The sequence below is a fragment of the Doryrhamphus excisus genome, chromosome 7 (assembly GCF_030265055.1).
Source record: "Doryrhamphus excisus isolate RoL2022-K1 chromosome 7, RoL_Dexc_1.0, whole genome shotgun sequence".
NCBI classification, from domain to species: Eukaryota; Metazoa; Chordata; class Actinopteri; order Syngnathiformes; family Syngnathidae; genus Doryrhamphus; species Doryrhamphus excisus.
The window spans coordinates 15,530,639-15,553,196 of record NC_080472.1 but is presented as its reverse complement, the minus strand read 5'-3'; the positions used below and the strand labels follow the sequence as shown (position 1 = coordinate 15,553,196).

General features: G+C 42.4%; 1 protein-coding gene across 11 annotated transcripts in view; it reads right to left on the bottom strand.

Annotated features, from left to right (window-relative positions):
• Positions 1 to 8,112: 8,112 nt before the first annotated feature.
• sox5 (SRY-box transcription factor 5) overlaps positions 8,113 to 22,558 on the bottom strand; it is a 176,473-nt gene continuing 162,027 nt past the window's right edge. For 9 of the 11 annotated variants that reach the window (XM_058076812.1, XM_058076813.1, XM_058076816.1 and 6 more), the window contains 6 exons: positions 19,069 to 19,177; positions 14,846 to 15,021; positions 12,484 to 12,586; positions 11,950 to 12,123; positions 10,054 to 10,270; positions 8,113 to 9,060 (listed from right to left, as the gene is read on the bottom strand). In XM_058076812.1, coding sequence (XP_057932795.1) covers positions 8,760 to 9,060; positions 10,054 to 10,270; positions 11,950 to 12,123; positions 12,484 to 12,586; positions 14,846 to 15,021; positions 19,069 to 19,177 — 1,080 coding nt within the window. In that variant the 3' untranslated portion in view covers positions 8,113 to 8,759. The remainder of the gene's footprint in view (positions 9,061 to 10,053; positions 10,271 to 11,949; positions 12,124 to 12,483; positions 12,587 to 14,845; positions 15,022 to 19,068; positions 19,178 to 22,558) is intronic. The other 2 variants (XM_058076810.1, XM_058076807.1) reach the window with 1 other exon arrangement.

The window sequence follows — 22,558 nt, the reverse complement described above, 5'->3', positions numbered from 1 at the left end:
AGGCCACGTTCACACTGCACGGTATAATGCCCACTTGTTCACATTACCAAGAAAACGCAAGGTGTATGCACAAAAGCACAACGTTGCATGAATGGCCATGTGGGGACCATCCTTGGTGCATTTGTAGCATTTTGTGCAATGGGAGTCTATTTTTTTTTTCACTCAAATGATTCCAAGTATGAGATTTAGAAGACAGAGGGCAAGAATTTTGGCCCTGTCAGTTCATGGAGAACTAGCCGAGATGTCCGTTCTGAGAAGCATGTGGGTGTATGTCGGAACCAGGTGTGGTGAGACATTGACGCAAGCTGCTTTCCTAACACTTTTGAAAAATAATTTTAAATAATAAAAATGATTACAACCGTGAGTACTTTTAACCAAGTTTCACACCTTCCGATGACGTAGGGGTCGAATGTATGTGACCCGACTGTTCAGATTGCAGAAGATGTAATACATATTAGATTTATATCTACATAAAAAGTAGTCACATTTGACAAAAAACAGTTGACACTGATGTGAAAAAAAATCTGATACGAGTCACATATGATTAACATATGTATGTACGTATAACGGATAATTACTTGGATCCTGCATCATGCCCTCAAACTGGAGCTGTCCTATCTAGTCTTTGAGCATGAACTGATTGGATGAGAGGTGAAACATCTTCTAAGACAACCTGAACAGTCCTGTTGCGATCAATTAGTAATCTATACATCCATCCATTTTTGATGCCGTTTATCCTCATTAGTTTATGCTGGAGCCTATGCCAGCCGTCTTTGTGCGAAAGGCGGGGTACAGCCTGGACTGGTCGCCAGCCAATCACAGGGCACATATAGACAAACAACCATTCACACTCACATTCATACCTATGGACAATTTGGAGTCGCCAATTAACCTAGCATGTTTTTGGAATGTGGGAGGAAACCGGAGTACCTGGAGAAAACCCATGCTTGCTTCACTCAGAGATGCGCAAGCGGGGAATTGGACCCAGGTTTCAGGATGTCTTGATTGTGTGGCCTACATGCTAAACAGTTGCTAGAAAAAAAACTCAAGCTGTGAACTTATAGTACTTGACATTTTGTATAATCTAATAAATTCTCCTGAGCAATTACTGCCTACATTTTATCGGTGTGCTGATTGTCATAATAAAAGCTATTTCATCGATCATTAAGCTGGCACATTTTGTTTTTTGGTGAAGAGCTTGTTGCCGTAGGTCTATGTCCTTTATTATCAGTTTATGCACAGTACATACACTGTATACACATATAGGTAATGCCATGGCAATACAGTAAATGATACAGTTTAGTAAGGTTGAGGTGAGAACACACGAATGATTGATTCTTATGCCCCCCCCCCCCTTTCTGTCCCCTTACTGTTTATTCTAATCCTAACGCCATTTGCATGTTATTCCTCTATCCTTTTATTTACCCTTGCTCTTCCTCATAAAGTCTTCTATTTGTTTTACCTCTGGCCTGTTTCTTAGTGTGTCGTCCCGTGTCCCCTTTTAATCCCTCCCTCCTAAAGCCTCCTCGCCCAGCTCCCTCTCTGCCTCTTCATGTTTCCATATCCCTGAGCCGATTCCCTTGTCTCCCCCCTTTTTCGCTGGGAGCCCGTTGTATTCCCAGTCTCTCTCCTCATCCGTTTATCACTGGCCCTTGTTCCGCTAATCCCCGAGGGTTTTGTTTATTTGTGTTCGAGCCGCTTTTACAGCTTGCGACTGACCCCACCTATTTTCTCACCAGTCATTTGAACAGCAGGGCTGCTTTGCAGCTACGCCGCCAATTAACATAGCATTAGCATAATATTTGCATGTGTGCATTAGGGTGTTGATGGGGAGAGAGGAGAACAGTTTTACAGGTTTTTCTCTCCCTCTCTCCAAAAAATGATATAGATTTCATAGAGTATGACGTTAAAGCGCCCACACAGCACAACAACATGTTTTCAAGTTTGCTGTGAAAAGTTGTGTTGATGGGCCCACCTACACACAGACAGCTGACGAGCCATCATATCACATCCTCTTATCTTGTTACATCACCGCTTCTGTCAAGCAAATTAGTCCACCGAGTACACCTGCACACTCGTACGACATCATACACTTAAAATGCTCACTTTTGAGGTACTGAACTAACAATGGATGTATTATTGTGGCTGTAGTAGCACTGCATGAGTAGTGTTGGTTTCCTATTAATACTCATAATTAACGCATAATGAGATCATTTTTCCAACTGGCAAATATAGCGCATTATCAGACATATTTGGTGACTTAAGTGGGAGTTTGAATTCGACTGCACTGTTCGTGATGACACTTTGAATGAAATATAATGATGCCATAGTAATATCTTCCAATTACATGACTCAAATTATATTCCAATTAAACAAACACATTTAGAAAAGGTCACACAAGTAAAAATATTAAATTTCCAAGTATTTTAATGGGATTAATATGAATTTCACCATACGTATTATGGGAAAGGTCAAAGGTGAAACCAAGTCACTGGGATGAATGTTATTGAACAGTGAGAAAGGCTCATGAATGAAAGAGAAATACACAAACGTGTACTTAAATGAGCCAAACAAAATGTCATTTGATGGACAGGCAAAGCGGGGCAAAAGTAGGCCAGCCGACGCCAGCGAGAACGGGGCGACGTGTCAGAGGCGTCGAGCCAGCTTCCGCGTTCTTGATCTGGGATCAGCCCCGCGGGTTCCTCACTGCTGCGCCGTGTGCCACGCCTGTCCCTCACACACCCCTGCTCTCCCGCGTGTGTGGTGTGTGTGTGTGTCACATTAGGCTGTCGCTCAAACACTGATGGCGCTTTGTGACGCGGCGTCTCACGTCATGATGATTACTTTACTGACGCCTCATATCTGCTTGGTCATTTTTTTTCTCCCCCTCTTTTCCTCCGATTAATACAAAACAGCTTTATTATCTTGAGGCGGTTGACCTTTAACCGCTTAGGGAACATCATCTGTCATGTGATAATATGACATGCAAACATTAATCCTCTGTGTTTAACTACTAACATGAAAAATAAAGTAACAGGCTGGCCATCTGCCAAAATAATAAACTACTGTATATCTCCTACAGATAGCATATGCTTGCATATTTCTACTTTATTCCGCGTCTTGGTGTCACGTTACTTTAGTTTTACGGTTTGAGTGCAGGCATTTTCTGATACGGGATGATTTTATGGATTCTTAATGCACCATTCTCCTAATATTAATGGCCTCTTCTCACTTGATTCACATCTGAGATGAGCTTTGACTGATGTTTTTGCAGCTTTGCCGAAATTATTTTTTTTACGAGACTTTTATGAATGCGTCACCGCTTTTAATGACGCTGCAATGCGCACGTCATATCACATTATTGTACTTCCTATGCTGTATGATTCCCTACCTCAATAGAAGTATGGTACAATTCAAAATAATCATCTGTGTAAAAATGTGATTTTTTTTAATATATCGCCTCAGCTGATAAGACAGCACACTACTGACAAATGTCATACAATGACTGCAAGCATTAAAGCGAAGACTTATTACGTATGGAATGGAATGCTACTTGTATTTTGTCCCATAAATGCCACCATACTTCCGGGTTGAGGCACAACGACTCAGCTAATACCTCTTATGAAGTGTTTTTTCATCCTCCTTTTAGAAATATACATACCAAAGTATTTCAAATCTATTTCATATTTCATAAAAGCATCAATTTACAACTTTCTACGTCAGCGCTGATGAGTGTCTGCGGACAGAAAAGGTAAGCGACAACGCACCACTGCATTTTGGGAATTGTAGTAACAGCTACAGCTACTTTAACGATGGTCGGTTTGGACATTAAAAAAACGATTTCTTGTGCCAAAATGAAAGCACTCTGCGGCTCGGTGAAGAAGTGGTCTCGGTATTGACTGATAAATGAACAAAACAAGGTAATGGCATGATGGTTATGATTGTAAAGATATGAAAATGATGACTTACCGAACCGAGCGGGTACACAGTTAACATGTCTTCATTCATCTTGTCACTGTGTGAAGAAGGATAATTTGTCCATTTGCTGCTGTATATTGCTGTATAATCGTTTAAATAATCATTAAAGACAACTTAACTGCTAATTGGTGTTAATTAGTAAGTTTGACTCACCATTCTGACCTTTTTCCGGTTTACTGCCTACCGTTGACCAATAAGAGAAGAGAGGAATGTCACATGGTATCCGTGACTCATTAAAATACACTTGGAATTTTAACTACCAGGACCGTCACCAGAAATATATAAAAAAAACATGAACTGTCTACAGAGAAATCAACCCATGTGTGAAACCACCTTAAAAGTTAAAAAAACAACAATAAAGCACCCTGGTATTACTGCACAGTGGTATTTTATTTTACTACTGTTATTTTGCATCTTTTTACCACGGCTCTCCATTGAACTGTGGTTGTGCACACCATCTAATGTGAGGCCTTTTGGCCCAGGTTGCTATACTGCACTCAGCTCTGGAGCTGCGTTTGCCTGTGTAGTAATCCCTCCTCCTCATGAATACATTATCACTGCAGCCTTAAACTCAGCTTAGCTGGCGGCTCAGCGTCACAGCACATCCTATTACCGACTTTAAATCATTAATGTGACAACGTTTTCACTCCAAACACCCACAGTTATCGCTCAACTGCGCCGGTCGCAAAGTTTGGATTGCATCCCTGGAATTGTTTTTATACAAGACCTATATACACAGGGAAAAAGTTAAATGATGATTATTCAAATGCAAATGTGATAGTTTTCTGCTTTGTTTCAACTATTGTGATGGAAATCGCCAAGTGGATGATTGGGGTTTAAACAGAGCTAACTCCTACAGTGCACCTTGGGGTGTGTGTGTGTGTGTGTGTGTGAGATTTAATCTGTGAGAGCTGCTTCCTCCAGCACTCCGGCGACAATAAAGAAAATCTGAATCCGCTCTCTTGCTCCTCAACTATTCACACATAAACCTTTTTCTCAGGTTTTTACCTCCAGGCTGCCACTGAAAAATTCATCACGCCCAGAGAACAACTAAGTCCTTCACTTACTGGAGGAGCCACCGCGCCTCTTTATTGCATCAAAAGGCCATTTTGTGTGTGTGTATGTGTGTGTGTGAAGCTATGGTAATTAGCAAAATCATCTCCTCCGAGTGCTTTCAACTGTGTTTTATGCACAGTGTTAGAGCGGCTGGTGGGATTTGATTGGCGAGCATATGGACGCAGATGAGGACATCACTTTCATGAGTGGGCTTTTGTGTTTTTAACCCTTGAAAAGTGAGCATCAATTAAATATTGGCCTTTACATTCATGACATACATGTTCACCTAGGGTGCTTGCTGAGTGCAAAGTGTGTATTAACATACAAATTTTTATGACTGGCACTCTCCCTCCCCTACCGCACCCTCTTGTTGTGTTTAATGAGGTTATCAGGTTGCTAACCGTTCTTGATTGGGATGCACGCCTTCCCAGCTGGTCCTCTGATTGGGAGACCTGGCCTAATTATGAACATGTTGTTATGTAGATGATTGAAGTGTTGGCCGCCGAGGGCCTTCATTGCTCGCATTGTGTCCGTTTTGGGAAAGAAATGCTTTTTAAACACACACACATTCCACATGGATGCTACAAAGTTCCCAAAAGTGGTACAATTTGAACTTGAACTGAGATTTTCCTGCTTTGATTTCAAACAGAGTATCCGAAGACACCTCAGCTCACTGAGCATCTAGAAGATGATGACAGTTTTGCTTTTTCTTTGACTCCTTGCCAGCAGAGAAAAGTGCCGGTATTATTGACAAGTGTGACGATAACCATAGAACTGGACACTGTGGGAGAATCACTATGCAAAACGATTCCTCTTACTTCTCCATTACAGGTGAATAATTATATATATTTTTAAAACGACACAACTGGACTCTTGTGGAGTTTTCCTGTTTATGTCCCTGGTGGGTGTTTCCCCTTGGGGTGGTAACAATCTCCTTCGGGACCATTTTATTTGAAATTACAACTTGAAAGTCAACAAGACTTCAACTATAATTATAGTGAGTTTTCTTAAAGAACCAATAAGGACAAGTCCAGCTCCAATTTCAAATTGTCATATATTTTACTAAATATATAAATACTAAAAACATAATATCAATTGGGTGCATGTTATTAACAGTATAACCGGCACAGGTCCTCGGGCTAACATTAGCATTGCCCTAGCTGGTCCACCCATGTGAAGGACTGTGTAAAATCAGTGATCCATGATTGGCATGGTAACGGCAGACATGCCCTCCCTGTTGTAGTCCATCCAAATAACACCGAAGCTGTCATTTTAAGGTCAAATTATAACACGCTATCTGCTTAACTGTCTTCAATATGACTGGAAGCGTCAGTGCTGCAAACATGAATGTAGGTTTCCGTGCTATATTTCCAAAATAATAACAATGATAATAAGGGAAAGTGAGTGCAGAAAAGAAGCAAGCAGGACCAAGAGAAGTGTTACCGAACACATTGCTGTCTTTATTAGAGCCTCGTCTGGCAGTAATACTGAAAAAAGTGAACTTAGAACAGATGGTGGTGGTAGCCCACGGTTTTTTTTTTTTTTGCTTTTTTTCCGCAATTTTTCATTGTTTCTTTCATAATTTTCTTCATTTGTGTGTGTGTGTGTGTGTGTGTGTGTGAGAGAGAGAGAGTACTGCGACTCCTGTGGCATGGATAACATCAATAAAAGAGACAGAGGAAGAGAGAGAAAAACAAATATACAACTTATATTACACTGTGTTATGAACAAAATATAAATCTATAACTCTATGTTATATTTACATAATTATCTTTCTTGATTTTTCAAGTTGAGATGGTAAGATATTTTTTGTTGTTGCTGTCATAATAATTCTGACTTTGCTTTGACCTCCACTCATGACTTTGATTGTCTTAAATAATATTATCTTCATTGTCGTGATATGGGAAGGGGGGGCAGACCTTGCCAGCAGGGATGATTGAGCCGCTATACACCCACATACAGCCCCCTCTTGTCCAGCATCATGGTGTGTGATAACAGAGCTGGCTGTACAGCAAAGTCAAGTCAGGAGAGAAGTCATGGCTCCGTGGAGCTTGGAACAAAGCAAAAAGAAAAGGCTCCAAAATGGAGTTAAGATGCGGTGGAACACCATTGGTGGAGTAAACACTGCTTTCCTATGATTGGGGGAAAAAAATCACTGCTATCACAAAACAAACTATATGTACAGGATTGATCTAAATGTCATAAAACAGAAAGAAAAAGACAGCATAGGACTTGTTTGGTTGTCATGAATAATCTCTTCATTGAGGTGTGTGTGCGCATGCGTGTGTGTGTGTGTGTGTGCCAATGATGTTCCACTGCAACCGCACTAGTAAACATGTGGGCTTCCGTAAGTCATAAAAAAAGGAGAGGAATCTTCACATTATACATTTAGAATAACAAATAAACTTCATAATAATAATAATAATAATAACAATAAAAAATAGCATGTTCTTCTTTTCTCTGACTAGAGTCTGAGTGCTTTTTAGAAATGGGTTTCGGACGTAAAAAGGGTTAAGCTCCACCCACCCCCACTCGCCGCAGGATTAATACAAAACGACAAAAAATAAAAAGGGAACAAAGTTTAGATCTAATACCTACACGCTAAAATAATGTCATATGGTCATAGAAAGCCGATATAGAGAAGAAAAATAAATTATACTGTACATAACTTACGAGCTGACCATCCTTATCATTATTGTTAATAATATTAGAATAGAGGCAGTTTAGAGAAACAATAAAATAGTATTCAAATACAAACAGAAACACTGACTGGCGGCCCACTGAGGTCAGCAGGGAGTGACTGAAGGGACTGTGTGTGTGTGTGTGTGTGTGTGTGTGTGCTATAGTAGATAAAACAGCAGTTAGTTTATTGTCCTCACACACAAACACACACACACACACACACACGTTGTGGTTCTCGCGATGTTGCACTGCTGTTGAGCTCTCGGAATGAGAGCAGCATGGCGGGACGGAGCGAGATGAAAGTAAGTGGATTGTCTCGCAACACAGTGCTTTTTGTTATTCCACTAAATGAAAAATACTTGCTTCAAAACCCTTAAAAAAATCTCCATGCGAGGGAGAATCTATTTTTTGTTGTTGCTGATTTAAAAAAATGTGACGTCATTCAGGTGCTTCGCAACAAACTGGGGTGAAAGGGGGGGTAAAAAGTAAAAAAAAAGATGATTTTCCTATTATTATTATTATTCAAACTTGTAGCACAAAAAAAAAATCAACAAATCACATTCACAAGCCACTTATTGGCACCGTGTACCTGAGTGAGAATATTATAGAACCGAGAACGAAAAAAAGCTGTTTTTTTCTTTTAAAAAGTGTCTCTTGTTAAGAAAAAAAGGTCCGCCATCTTTAAAGTGTCATCTGTTGGCCTCTGACAGGTCCACTGTTGCGTCTCCTTTGCTTACAAATGGTTTAAAAGGTTTCTTTTTTTAATATAGTATATATATATAAGTCTTTGCAACAAGATACTCGCATTGGTGAAAGTCTTGCAGTAGTACTTGGATGCTCGTCAGCAAGCGTCAGGGCTGGCTTGTCTTCCTCCCGGATTGTGTAACAGTCAGTGTGAGTGACAGTCCGTCCTACGCTTCAGCTGATTGGCCGGGATGCTGGTATCAGGACTCTGGTAGGAGGGGTTTCGGCTCTGTTAGGAGTCCACGGCACAGGGGGGGAAAAAGGGGGGGGTGGATAATAAAAAGGGAGCGTGATTGACTCTATTGGGTGATGTGATTCTCGTTGTCGCTGGCGTAGTCGGCCTCCTCGTCCTCGTATTCGAAGTCGTCGTAGACGTCGCCGTTGCTGTCGTCTAGCCGTAGCTCCTCCTCCTTGATGCGCGGCTCATCCCCCTTGAGGACGCCCATGTGGGAGGAGGTTTGGTGATGGTTGGCGTTGGGCTCGGGACTGCTCGACATGCTGGAGTGCTCCGAAGGCATCTGGGGCGACGGCATGCCCGCCATGGAGAGGGCGCCCGGGTAGACGACGCCCGCCGACGACAGGGGGAGCTGACTCTGCTGCCTGTCACACACAGGGGGTTAAAAATACTTTAGATGTGGAAGGACACACGCCAGAACAGGGGTGTCCAAAGTGCGGCCTGGGGTCCATTTGCAGCCCGCCACACATCCGAACAATAAGTCGCACTTTTTGACATGGTTTGGCTGGTCTTGCGACTTATAGTTTATTCCCCCCCCCCCCCACACACTGACAGCCACAAGAGGGCGCTAATTCAACAAGAAAACTAAAAAAAAAAACAAAACAGGAGTAATATTCTCAGAATTATATATTCATAATATTTATTATATATTTTAAAGGAATAATGACGTGTTATTGTGACAAAACATAACATCATTTTAGTAGCTTCATGTAATACTAAAGAAGTTTCAAAGTTGTGATGTTATGAGAATAAAGTTTTTGGAAAATTAGGTTGAGGAAAAAGTATATTATGTTATGAAAACAAAGTTCAAATATGGGAACAAAAGTCGTATAATTACAAGGAGAAAAAAAGAAGAAAGCAGTTGCAAAATAAAAACCCCCCAGCAGAAATAGAAAATAGGACATTTATGTTATGGGAATAAAGTCATAATATTATGAAAAGAACATTTGTAAAGATTATTTAAGGAAAAAGTTTATTTAAAAAAAAACAGCAAAAATGAGAAAATTGAGAATAAAAATAGGCTTTTTCACACACATCACAAAGCTGAGACGCAGTTTGGTTGTGAAATATATCATACTATGCAATTATGCACCATGCAAGGTGGTAGTCGACCACAATGTATCCCGGTGGGCATTGTCTGGAGCGTAACTGCTCTACGTTGGTGTATTACAGTTTACAAGACTTAATATAATTACTAATACAAATAAATTACAACATAAACATTTAATAAAAAATGAAAAAAATGTAAACGTAAAAATATAAAAAGTAATTTAGGCACAGTGTACCAAACAGATACTAATAATCTTTGGGATAATATTGTAATATTATTCCATGATATTTTTCTGCCATCGACTCACCCCACACTGAAGTATTGCCTCATTTCCTGTCGCCGAGACCGCATGATGGCCTTGTACTCTCCGATGCGCAGCTTCTTGCCGTCCACCAGGCAGGTGCGTTTGGGCCGCGGTTTGTACTTGTAGTCCGGGTACTTTTCCAAGTGCTGCTTGCTCAGGCGAGCCTGCTCCTCGTAGTACGGTTGCTTCTCCAGGTTGGTCATGGCTTTCCAGCGTGAACCTTTGGGATGGAAGAAGAAGCGACAAAATGTCAGCAAAGCTATCCCGACATTCATCTGTGAATCCCCTGAGAAGTGGTGGCTGTTCATTGTTGCAAGCGTACACTGTAGATCAGGGGTCTCAAACACGCGGCCCGCGGGCCAAATGTGGCCTGCAGGACACCAGTTTGAGGCCCCCGCCTTGATATGAAAGTTTAATGTTAGTGCGGCCCGCGCAAGTTTGATATGGATGCTGTATGGTATCATGTACCCAGAAAAAAATATTACGTTAATTAATGTTCATGTTAAAGGTTAAATAACTGTTAATGGTTATCCTCCCTATCCATGTGGAAGTGGTAAGTCTTTGGCTTTTTAAGTTTAAAGGAAATAACTTGGAGGCTAGCGTTTAGGTCGCTAGCTCTCTAGTTTGCGAGTTAGCATGTGTCACAAGACCCTGCAGCTGCGCAATATGTCGTGTTTTGTCATGTCTCCAAAGCTCTAATAATGCTTTGTTAATTTTAATCTGAAAAAAATAATGTCTACCCACCAACTATATGTGGTTTCTTAAGTTTTTATTATGCCGTTTTTTTATTATTATTAGATTTATATATTTATTACTGATTGATTGATTTTCTTTATTCTTGATTAGTTTATTTATTTTTCATCTTATTTTGTGTAGAAAAATAAAAGTAAGATATTTGAGAACAGTGGAATGTTTTATCAGAGCTTTTCTTGTAGAAAATCGGAACCAAAGCAAAGTTTATTCATTTTTCTGTTTTTAATAAATGCGTTTTTTTGGGGGGGGGGGGCTGATGCGGCCCAGCCTCGCCCAGACCCTAGCTCCAGTGGCCCCCAGGTAAATTGAGTTTGAGACCCCTGCTGTAGATAGTACTTTTCCTACAATACAGTGCCATATGTTTGCGACATGTCAGCCATGTTTATTGATTGCACGTTTCATACAAAACTTCCTGCAAGGTGCCAGCATTTATCTCCATCTCTTCTAGAGGCCCGATGTGTCTATTAACGAGCCACTAATCATTGCTGCTAATGATTCGCCATTATCAACACAACTGCTGGAAGTGATGGCAGGCAGGGATAAAGATGTGACAAGCAGGTTTCAATTGAGCATGTGTGTCAGTCGGTCTGATCCACTCAGGGAAGTGGGGTTAATGAGGGGGCGACAGGTACTCATCCACACTAATGAGGGTTTCACGTCGATGCGCTTGTGCTATTGCAACCAAGTGTGTGTGTGTGTGTGTGTGTGAGTGGGTGTAATCTTGTTTTCCCCAGTGCAGCCTCATATCTGGTCTGAATTTGCACTCGGCTACTGTATGTTTAATGGCTAAAAGCTGTCAGCACTTGGCTGTTCTCGTCGTCTGTTCTGCGATCTGTTAGCAATTGAGGGCGAGAGAGATACAGAATGAGAACGAGAGAGAGAGAGGAGGCGGTGGCTTATTAAAACCAGATTTCCCTGTGTTATAAAACGCTTAGGAGCTCTTTAAAATGTCAGGGCCGATCCCGGCGGTCCGGGGGAAATGTCAGGCGGCCGCGTGTTGCTTGTTTAATGCATAATGAATTATATCATCATTTGTCTGAGGCGCACTCTCCCCAGCCGTTCATTAACAGCCGCTTTACACGCCGCCGCTTGGAAGGGGAGTGTGTGTTTGGCGGGAGTGATTTCAAACGCTTTGTGTGTATTTACCGAGGATCTTGCTGATGTTGGAGTTGTGCATGTCGGGGAAAGCCTGGAGAATCTTCCTCCTCTCGTCCTTGGCCCACACCATGAAGGCGTTCATCGGCCTCTTGATGTGCGGCTCGTTGCTGCCGCGACCCCGCGACTCTCGGAATATCCTAGAGTCGGACACGCTCGGAGATCCTGAAAGAAAGGAAAAAAAGGGGCACGTTTATTTCTCGCATTCGAGGACGCTTGCAGGCTGTCACGCACATGCCGCAGCAACAGGTGGCGCTGCGATTGATTGAAGTGTGAGGACGTCAGCAAAGTAGTGGAAGGGAATGAAAAACTAATTAACAATAGCATAAATAAAAATACATTTAAAATGAAAAAAATACAAATAAAAAATCAGTGTGTGACAAATGCTATTAATTTGTATTCTGTGTATTGTAGTATTAGCAATGTTTGATATTAGTGTATGTTTAACAATATGCAAACCACACACTTGTCATCATCCTGTTTGTATGTGTGTGTGTGTGTGTGTGTGTGTGTTTGCGTGTTTACCATCAGAGTCTCCGCTCATGGTGAAGTCCAGCATGGCGTGGCTGAACTTGTCCTCGGCCTGCTGCTTCAGCTGTTGACTCAGACTCTCCAAGGCAGCCTTGTCCTGCACAAACACGGCTTGAGTCAGCGAGTGTGTGTGTGTATGTGTGTGTGTGTGTGTGCATGAATGAAACCTCCCTCCACGCCGCACACTTCCAAATGCATCAATTTTTAGTCCCCCCGTTTGATAAAAACACTATGAAAGATGCATAGCCATGATGTGGGGCTGGAATCAAGCTAATTAAGTGCTGCAAAAAGCATCTGTGTGCATGTTTTGGAACAACTCGGCAGGCACCTGCGATAGCGGAGTGCGGCAGTTCTCACCGAGGCCGTGGGTCGACGCATTAGAGGGAGAGCGAGGCCACGCCGCACGGCCCCCTGGGTGTTTATTACAACCAATAAAATGCTGATTTACTGAGCATTTACATGCCTAATGTGTGCTGGAACTTGACTGCACACACACACCGTTTTTTTTTTTTTACTTTAATTATACGATTAGAAAGCAAAACAGAGCCGTCTTCTCAAACAAGCATCCAAAAAGTACCCCCATTTACATGTGACCTTGACAAGCTGTGGATGGAGAGAGGGCAGGATGATAATCACATGCTTTTTCTGTTTTTAGCTCAACACCCTTTAATTGTTTGACAGATCCCCCCCCCCCCGCATCATTTTGAGATAAATACAGCCAGCGAGAGGGAGACTGATGGCTCGTATTTTCTCTATGAATAAATGAGAAGCAGAGGCGCGGAATTATCTTGATTTCAAACAAGTGATCGCAGCTCATTCCAGGAAAGAGAAAAGCACATCATGTCTTCCACACACTCAGATATTAAGATTAAATATGATGCCACGCAGCTTTTGTGCAAGAGCGATGGTGGCGGTGGGGGTGAGACAGAGTGGATGACAGCCTAGTCTGACATTAAGCCCCAGCGCCGTACACGAGAAAAGTGGATTGAACAGGCTGACACGGGAGCCGAGACACAAAGTAGCGACAAAACTAATCCTCCCCGAGTGTCAGAGATGACTCTGTTGTAGCCGCCGAGTGCTGAGTTGAGGCAGGGGCGGCTTCACACTCGCGCTGCAGAAAGCCAAAAAGGCCGGAGGAAGTTCTATGAAGATCATCGTAACCATTTGCATTTGATGCGGAATTGCCTGCACGTCCACCATTAGCTAGCATATAGAAATAAGTGAAGGTTAAGGATGCAGAATCCAGCTTCTCGTGCACCATTGCTCTGCCTCCATATGTGTATGTGTGTGTGTGTGTGTGTTCTCCTGCACCAGCCATGCGACTCCCAATGTGTTTAACAAATAACCACGATTTAGCCACGCTGCCGAGGAGCCGACGCCGTCAGTCCGCATTAGCATCTCCTGAATGCTCCTCTCCGCCACACAAACACACACACACGTACACACACGCACGCACACAGAGCCCTGCAGTGCACCTCACAGACACACTCATTACCTCTGAGATGTTTTAACTTTATCTGGCCCAATTTAGCTTCAGCGAACATGTTGCAACACCGGTGGTCCGTACTGACCCGAATATAAGACGGTATTTTTTTTTCCTCTTGGAAAAAAAAAAAGTCTGAAAAAGACTTCTTTCCAAAGCAAGTCAGAGCTTTTCTTCTTGGCACTCACACACACACCAGTGAAACTACTGTGCAAAAGTAAAAAAAAATGACTACTGTTTTGTTGTTCTTGTTTTTTTAATTTACATTTTATTTTGTTATTTATATTTTAAAGTATTAATAATTTTGAAATATTGATAGATGATTTTTTAAATTAATGTTAATATTGACAGTTTTCAAATATAGATTTTAAATGTATATATTAACTCCCCCCCCCCCCAAAAAAAATAATAAAAAAACAAAAATACGTTTTTGAACAACAAAGTATGATTCATGTTTTTGCCAAAATTGTGTGCAGGTTCTCGAGTAACAAACTTGTCCGTTAGGCCTACGCATTGCTTTTGAATTTTTTTTTAAATTGAGCATGACTGCTAAATAACCCACCATGGGGCCAAAGAAAGCTTAATGTGAATCAATTTGATTAAAAAAAAGTGAGAACTGTATGAAGACGGCGTTCCTTTTTTCCTTCCCCATTCTGCTCCACGACACACTCGCCAAAAAGTCTTCAGTAAAGTTTAAAATGATGTTACGTTTTCATCTGATCAGTTAATTCTGACTTTTCAGGACAAATTAATACCACTGTATCTTGGGATGGGCAAGCTATCAAACGATAAGATATTGGTGATCAATGAAACCGTATGATATCCTACCAGTCCAACGTAAATTCTATCCAGCAACTCATCTTGTTTCTTTACCTTGTCCGAGCGTCCGTTGTTGAGCCCGAGGTTGCTGACGGCGGCCACCTTGGCGTCAAGCACCTGCTGCTCCCTCTTCAGCTGCTCCTTCATCTGGCGGGCCTCGGCGAAAGCTTTGGTCACAGCCTCGTGGTCGTTCAGGTAGGCCCCCGACGACAACGACGACAGCAAGTCTGCTGAGACGTGCACAGGGAGTGAGGCCGGCTATTAATATGAGTGATTTACCAGCAAAATATAGTTCAGGATGACATTTTTCTGCGTTGTGTCTCTTCAGTGAACGGAATTCCATTGGCATTTGTGTGGTTATGCTAGCTTTTTCATCCAGAATAAATCTTCCCCGGAACCGGAAGGTAAACACATTAGCATACACTTGAGGAGGGGACTTTTATGCGCACGTTCTAACACACAAATGTGAGTCAGAACGCGACTGAATCTGGCATCGCTGCAAGCTAGCTGCTGCCTTCGTACCTGCCCGCAATATGCACATGTTATTTTAGCAGCCGGGTCACCCCCTCCTTACACGAAACTAAAGTTGTCTAATGTATGTGTTCCGCCATCACCTCGCTCTATCACTTCCGTTAGCTCTTAACAAAGAGCCACTGCTGGCTTATGGAGCCTTTATCTGTGCTAAGCCGCCCCGCTAATGCCATCTCAGGCCAGATTACCAGCTTCAGATTGGTAATGACAGAGCCGTGAACTCTCTCTGAAGTCGGCAAATCTGGACGTGAGAGGGGCCAAAAAAAAGGGGGTTGGCGGTGGGAGGAGAAGGTGATGGAATCCTGTGGCAGTCAGTTTTAATCTGAGGAGCGAAGAGGGAGGGTCTGATGGATATTCTTACGCGCTTCAATGTGTGCGCACGGTGAAATGACAGTGATGCTGACCATCCAGACAAGTGTATGTGACCCAAATAGAGAGGGAGTGGTGGAGGCTTCTGCGTCTCTCTCTCTCTCTCGCTCTCTTTCTTTTTTTCCCCCCTCCAAATCTCTCCCGACAGGCGCAGAACATTTTTGACCACAAAAGCACTTCGACAACTTGATAGTTTCGTGACAGTGACAAACACAAAGAAGTGTTTGAGAATGAAGGCAGTGACAGGCCTTCAATTTGGCTTCAGAGGGGAAGATAGATGGACGGCGAGAGACACATGCCTGTGGGTCTGTTAGGACGGAAGATGACGGATGGAAGGATGCTGACACCATCATCGCTTCATCACCTGGGATTCCTTATTTGGAATCACGTTCAAGCAGGATTTAAAACCATAGTAAGCAGTAGGGGTGTCAAAAGATCTTACAAGATTACAAGATTTCTTGTTAAAGGGGACCTATAGAGCAGTTACACACAATAAACCCACATAAAAAACGGTCTAGATCTTCCAGAATCTGCACCTATTCCAGCTGTATTTCCTTGTATTTGTGGTTCCCACATAAACACTTTAATTTATTCCGCCTCCAGGCATGGCCATTCCCAAAGTACGTTGGCAGATGAAAATATTTTTCTCTCGCTGGGAATCACCAACTACAATAACTTCTGCCTGAGCTTGTCTCGTAAACAGAGAAGAGAGCGAATGTCACCTACAGCCACGCCCATAAAGAAACCGTTCCTCAGTGACATCACAAAAAAAACAGTTTCACAATGTCCTCTGAAACTGAGCGTCCAAAAGGTACGTTGAAGTCAGATGCAGTAGCTCCCCGCACATTCGTGTCCCCACAAATGTGCAGATTTTTTATCAAAGGAAAAAAACATCCTTTTTTCGAAAACGCACCCCATTCACCTTAAGTTGCTAATCTTTTATAAACACATGAGTACCAGCAAAATGTACAGCATAGACGTTTAAAATTTTTGTCTTCACTCGTTGAGATTTCTCATTCTGTTCGGCGGTCCTTGAACGCACCACAGAGCCAAGCCCTTAACCTTAGATTAAGTTTGGGGTTAGCACTAGAGTGCTTTAGGTGTGTAAAATAATCCAAGGTTAAGGTGTACCTGTCACTTTTTCACCGTGAAACTTATTTTGCTTATATTTCCAGGCACCCTCCAGTTTTAGATTCCAGTGGAAGAATTTCCCAAATTTTTCCAGAATATTTCCCTTATTTTATAATGGAAATGTTGCAATGTTGTTGGTTTAGGGTTATGTTGTCCTACTAACTAGAGTGCATTACTTTTTCATAAAAATCCTGCTAAATTCTAAGAAGAAAAGTCTGATCTTGTCACTTTTCTTTTGTACACCAAAAAAAAAAACATTCCCATCGCGTACATGCACATCAAAACGAACTGGTCTAGACTCTTTTCCAATTTGTCTGGCCCGTCAATCCCCTCTGAACCTGAAAGAAGAATCCTAATACGACGATGAGCCGCAATAACAAATGCACTGGTGACCGTCAGTGGCAACAGATGGGACACAAAGCGTGCTCGGTCTCCACATACAAATGCGTGGTGGTGGTGGTGGGGGGGGGGGGGGGATCACGCACAAACTTTAAACACTGTAATCCATTTTTCCGAACAAAAAACATCTGGGACCGCAAATCCACTAATCTGATATTAAATCCTCAGATTTGTTGAAAAACAGTGAGATTAGCCAAGAAGTCAGAGGGAGGAAAAAATGACGGCCTATTGCATGGGAGGAGGGATTGTGTTGTGTGCGAGCCTTTGTGTGTGTGTGTGCTGTCATTGTGTCATTAACGCTGGGTGTTTGCGCTGTCCTGGCTCATGTAAGAGCCTTGTCTAATCTCATTGGTGATACCTCCTGTCTGTCATACGCTCCTCTCTTTATTATTCCCTCGCTTCATCGCTTAAAAAAAAAAAAGGAAGGGTGTTAATCCCCATCTTTCTACCCTCCCCCCCTCCGCACCACTTCATTTCTCTCTGTCTCTTTCAGTTACTAATAAACACATAACAATGAAGCAGGCCCTGCAGGCAAATAATGCCACGGAGGAGGGGGGGAAAAAAACACAAACACACTAATTATAGCTTGTTACATATGTGAAATATTTGAACTATCAGTGTTGCGTGAAAAATGGATTAAGAGCAGAAAATGGTGATTCATTTATGTCATATTTCATGTGTGTGTGCATATGGTCGGGGATGATTATGGGACTGGCACTCGCAACAATGGCAAAGTGCTATTTTTGTTGGTATTGCCAAGAGCGCATCTAGGAATGCTCCATTTAAACATGGATATTGTCAGAAAGTGAGCAATTCTACTTTAATTTATATAATTAACACACTTTTGCCTTGGTTGCTATTATTAAAACACCGACATTAAGATGGCTTTCTATTTCAAATTGAACATTTGTTAGAAAGGCAGCTATAAAACAGAGACGGCAGAATTCATGCTTCCATTTATCACAGCAAGTCTTTCGGGTCCTGAAGCAGCAAAACATCACACTACCACCGCCATATTTTACTGTTGGTATGATGTTCTTTTTCTGAAATGCAGCGTTACTTTTACACCAGGTGTAATGGGGGTAACACCTTCTAAAGTGTCCAAATTTTTTCTCTTCAGATTATTTTCCACAAAGGTCTTGGGGATCATCAAGATGTTTCCTGGTCAAATTGTGATAAGCCTTCATGTTCTTTTTGTTCGGTAGTGGTTTTTATTTTGGAACTCTTAACATGTACACCATTTTTGTCATGAATACTGACCTTAAGTGAGGCAGGTGAGGCCTACAGTTCTTTGGATGTTGTTATGGGGTCTTTTATGACTTCTTGGATGAGTCATTGCTACGCTCTTGGGGTAATTTTGGTTGACCAACCACTCCTAGGAAGATTCACCACTGTTTCATGTTTTCGCCATTTGTAGATAATGGCTCTCAATGTGGTTTGCTGGAGTCCCAAAGCTTTAGACGTGACTTTAAAACCTTTACCCTACAGTTTTATATTAGTTAGACAAATGGTCAATTAGTTGCAATTAGTCCCTCACTCTGCAAAGACGTTTTGGTTGATGTTGGTTGCATTTTTTAAACAATTTTGTTCTGATTTTACAGACATTGTGCTTGTCAGTCTCCTTAAGGTGGGCAACACATTTAGCGTTGATTCGATGAAACAACATAACGTTTTTTGGGTTTTTCGTAGAGTGCTTTGAGGTGTGTGAGAACTTTTGGGTCTGATAACAGACCCAAAAGCACAATTTGTTGTATTTGTGAGAAAACCAACACAGTGTCCTAATTTTTTTAATGACTATAATATGATGAATGCAGTGAAGTGTGCAGTGAGGATTTATGTTCACCTACCTATTGAGCTGACCCTGGCCGGAGGTCCTCCAATGCTGGAGGGGGCGACACTGTGCTTCATGGCGCCCACGGGACCCATCTTGGCAGCACCAGCAGCAGCAGCAGGGACCTGTGGGGAAGTTGGGGGGGAGTTGGGTGACTTGCTCTCGGATGCCTTAGGCTTGGACCCTCACTGTCCTGCAAAAACCAAAACAGCACAGTTTCGCCCGCTGTGACTTTTACCGTTGGAATTTGGACGCGGGAGACAAATCTCCTCGCTGCGACACCGCTCAAAATTGTAGGCGTGCTAAAATAAATGAATAAAAAAACGGAGCCCATGCACAGCAATCTAAGGCAAGCCTGGCTGGACAGATGATTGGGTGCATGCCACTGCCCAAACAGCTCATAATGCGTGGAAATATTGCAAACCAATGACATTTACATGCAACATACAAGACCATCCTTCAAACCGGGTGGACATGCACATGCAGGCCTCGGACAACATGCACTTAAAAATGCTCTTCCTCCAAATTTTACACACAAGAGGAGCAAGAAATTGGATGTCTGCTCCAACAATGTGCTGCTGTTCTAATGAAAGCCATGGGAGAGTGTAAATAAGGATCACACACCTCCCCCCTGCAACCAATCCATCACATTTAACATGCTTGTATTCATAGGCCGATGTCACCCACACCAACAGTACGTTACAAAGGTGGCCATATATTTTATATTTTAAATGCGCTCATCAATCTTAATGAATGCTTTCCTTCACACGACAATAACCTCTACACATGTAAACAAGGCCCTGTGTGAATGGGCATGTAGACCACCACAAGACACCGAACCCCTTTTACTGCCATGGCAACGACACCCCTACCCAATGGGGCAGACGACTGACTGCTGTAATGTGGCTTTTAAATAATCCATCACACTCGTGGACATGGCGTAGCTGCGTGGAATGGAGACATTATGTTTCTTTATTTTCTTGTAATTAGTGTAATTGCTGCTTAGGCCGAATGTACCATACTGTGGGATTCAACTGAATGTGTGTGTGTGTGTGTGTCTGTGTGTGTGTGTGTGTGTGCTATATCTCCACTCATTAAGGACGACTTTCACTGATTCCCACTCCTTGAGTCGTACTAAGCCTTATGAGCCCCCTCACAACTCAATTAAGCCTTTCCAATTAAGCCCTGCATGGGTATGTGCCTGTGTGTGAGCACCACTCTGGAAATGTGTGTGTGTGTGTGTGTGTGTGCGTGCGCTGAGGCCTAACCGGATTGTCCTTCATTAGGGGGGTCTCAGAGACCCCCAAAGATGCCTTCAGTGAGACAATGGGCCCAATAGGAGGAAGAGGAGAGAATAGAGGAGAGGAGGAAAAAAAACTGAACAGGGGGATCTTCTCAATCCTGACCCATATTATGGTGGGCTTTGGTTGGGAATGCGTTTGAATATTTATTATAAATAGATAATGCCTCTTGTACAGTGGATGAGGGAATTTCCTCCCTGAGCCAAGACAAATCCTATGGTGGGAAGGTGGCCAACCTGCATTATGCCAGTGTGGAGGAATTAGTTTAGACAGTCAAGCTGAGAGGCTTGGACTTGTTCATATGTGTGTGTGTGTGTGTGTGAGCAAGACGTTGTTCAACAAGCTCTAAATCTTCTATGTGTGTGTGTGTGTGTGTGTGTGTTTGAGAGGCCTCTAAAGCTTCTGAAAGGCTTGGAATGTTGAATTAATACAATTGCTTTTGTGTCTCTCTTGGCTGATGAAACAGTCGCAAGCTTCAAGACCGAAAACATGCAGTGTGACAGCGAGAGCCAGAGGGACACACAGTGCGTGTGTGTGTGTGTGTGTGTGTGGGCTCGAGTTCCCTGCTGCAGATGAGAAAAATGACATCCGAGTTGTGCATTTTTTCACAGGAATTACTGTTGTAAAGATGTGTGTGTGCGTTTATGCCAATTTCTCTCCCTGTTGACTGGATATGAATCATATCTAATTCTATTACGGTACACTGCTTTAAATGGCTGTTTAAGACATCACCTTACATTTTACACTAATTTCATTTCAAAAGAGAAACGTCATATTGTGCATCCCAAATTCCAGGCTTGCATTGCATGTGTGCTGCAGTGATTTTATGTTCTCGTGTGCGATGCTTTTCAACATATGTACTCCTATATGTGTGTGTGTGTGTGTGTGTGTGTGCACGCCACTGTCTCACCCGAGGGTAAAGCACTTAAGTGATGTGCGCCTGAGTCCAAACAGCTGTGAGCACAGGCAGGCAGCGGGTCTCTAAATGACTTGAGACCTGAGACAGAGCCCACAGGGGGAAACACACCTCTGAAATATACATGTCACTCACCCAGAGAGAGAGAGAGAGAGGAAGAGCGGTAAAAGAGAGGATGACAGAAGGGAGCACAGCGGCCACTTGGCCATTTGGACTCCATGGGGCCTGCTGGGGTCCGTGCACGTCAGCCAGTCACTCTTGCTGGGCAGGGGAGGTTATTATGGCTCCTCCACCACAGGCCACAGCACTTTGGGGTCAGCCCAAGTCCATATATATGGTAATAAGTCGTGTGGGGCAATGGAAAAGCATGTTTGTGTTGGTGATGATGTGCACACAGTCAGAATGTGACCCTGCTTGTCAACACGGGGGCCAACAGCGAGCGAAGGAACAGTCCAATAAATCCATTCTTATGCTGCATTCAAAGACTGCTGGCTAGTCGGAAATCGGAGTCATCTCAAAGCGCTACAGGTGAACTTGAACAAAAAATATGGCGATCCTGCAAATTACAAAACATTTTCTGTTTCTAATTATCTCCGCCAAGTGCAGCACAAATTTTATGTTTTTATCTGTTTGTTTATCTGTTGATAAACACTTGATATCGCTATAAGTTCTGAATAGATTTGGATGAAATTTGCAGGATGTGGAAGAACCAATGAAATTTTGGGGGTGATCCGGATCACTGTCTGGATCCAGGATTTGTTTTAAAAAACTGAGACGTATTTGTATGTTACGTTTTCTTGCACGAGAGGCACAAAGAGGTGATGATGCAACCCCACAATAGCAATGCAATGAAGGCAAACCTGCACACGAGTGCAAATTTGGTGTTATATTTAAAAATATATATATATATTGTCATGTAAACAACACATTTTTGTGTAGTTTATGTTGTGGCATTGTTGTTTAGACATTTTGGCAAAATATACATGGCTAAATTTGTGTCAAAATGAAAGTTAGGCTTAAAAAGTATCATTTCACAAAACACCTGTTTTTATTGACGACTGATATTTTGCTAATATTTACCTATGTTCCACTGCTGATTACTGGAGAACGGAACAAGGTAGAAACAAACTTTTTTTTCCTGATGAAAGATGAGAGTCTAATCTTTCTTTTTGTTGTATACAGCCCAAGAACACAATATTCTGTGTGCCTTGAAAAATCAGTCAAAATCATCCAAAATGGCTGGGACTGAATGACTTACAGGCTTTAAGGCTGATCCAAAACATTGTGGT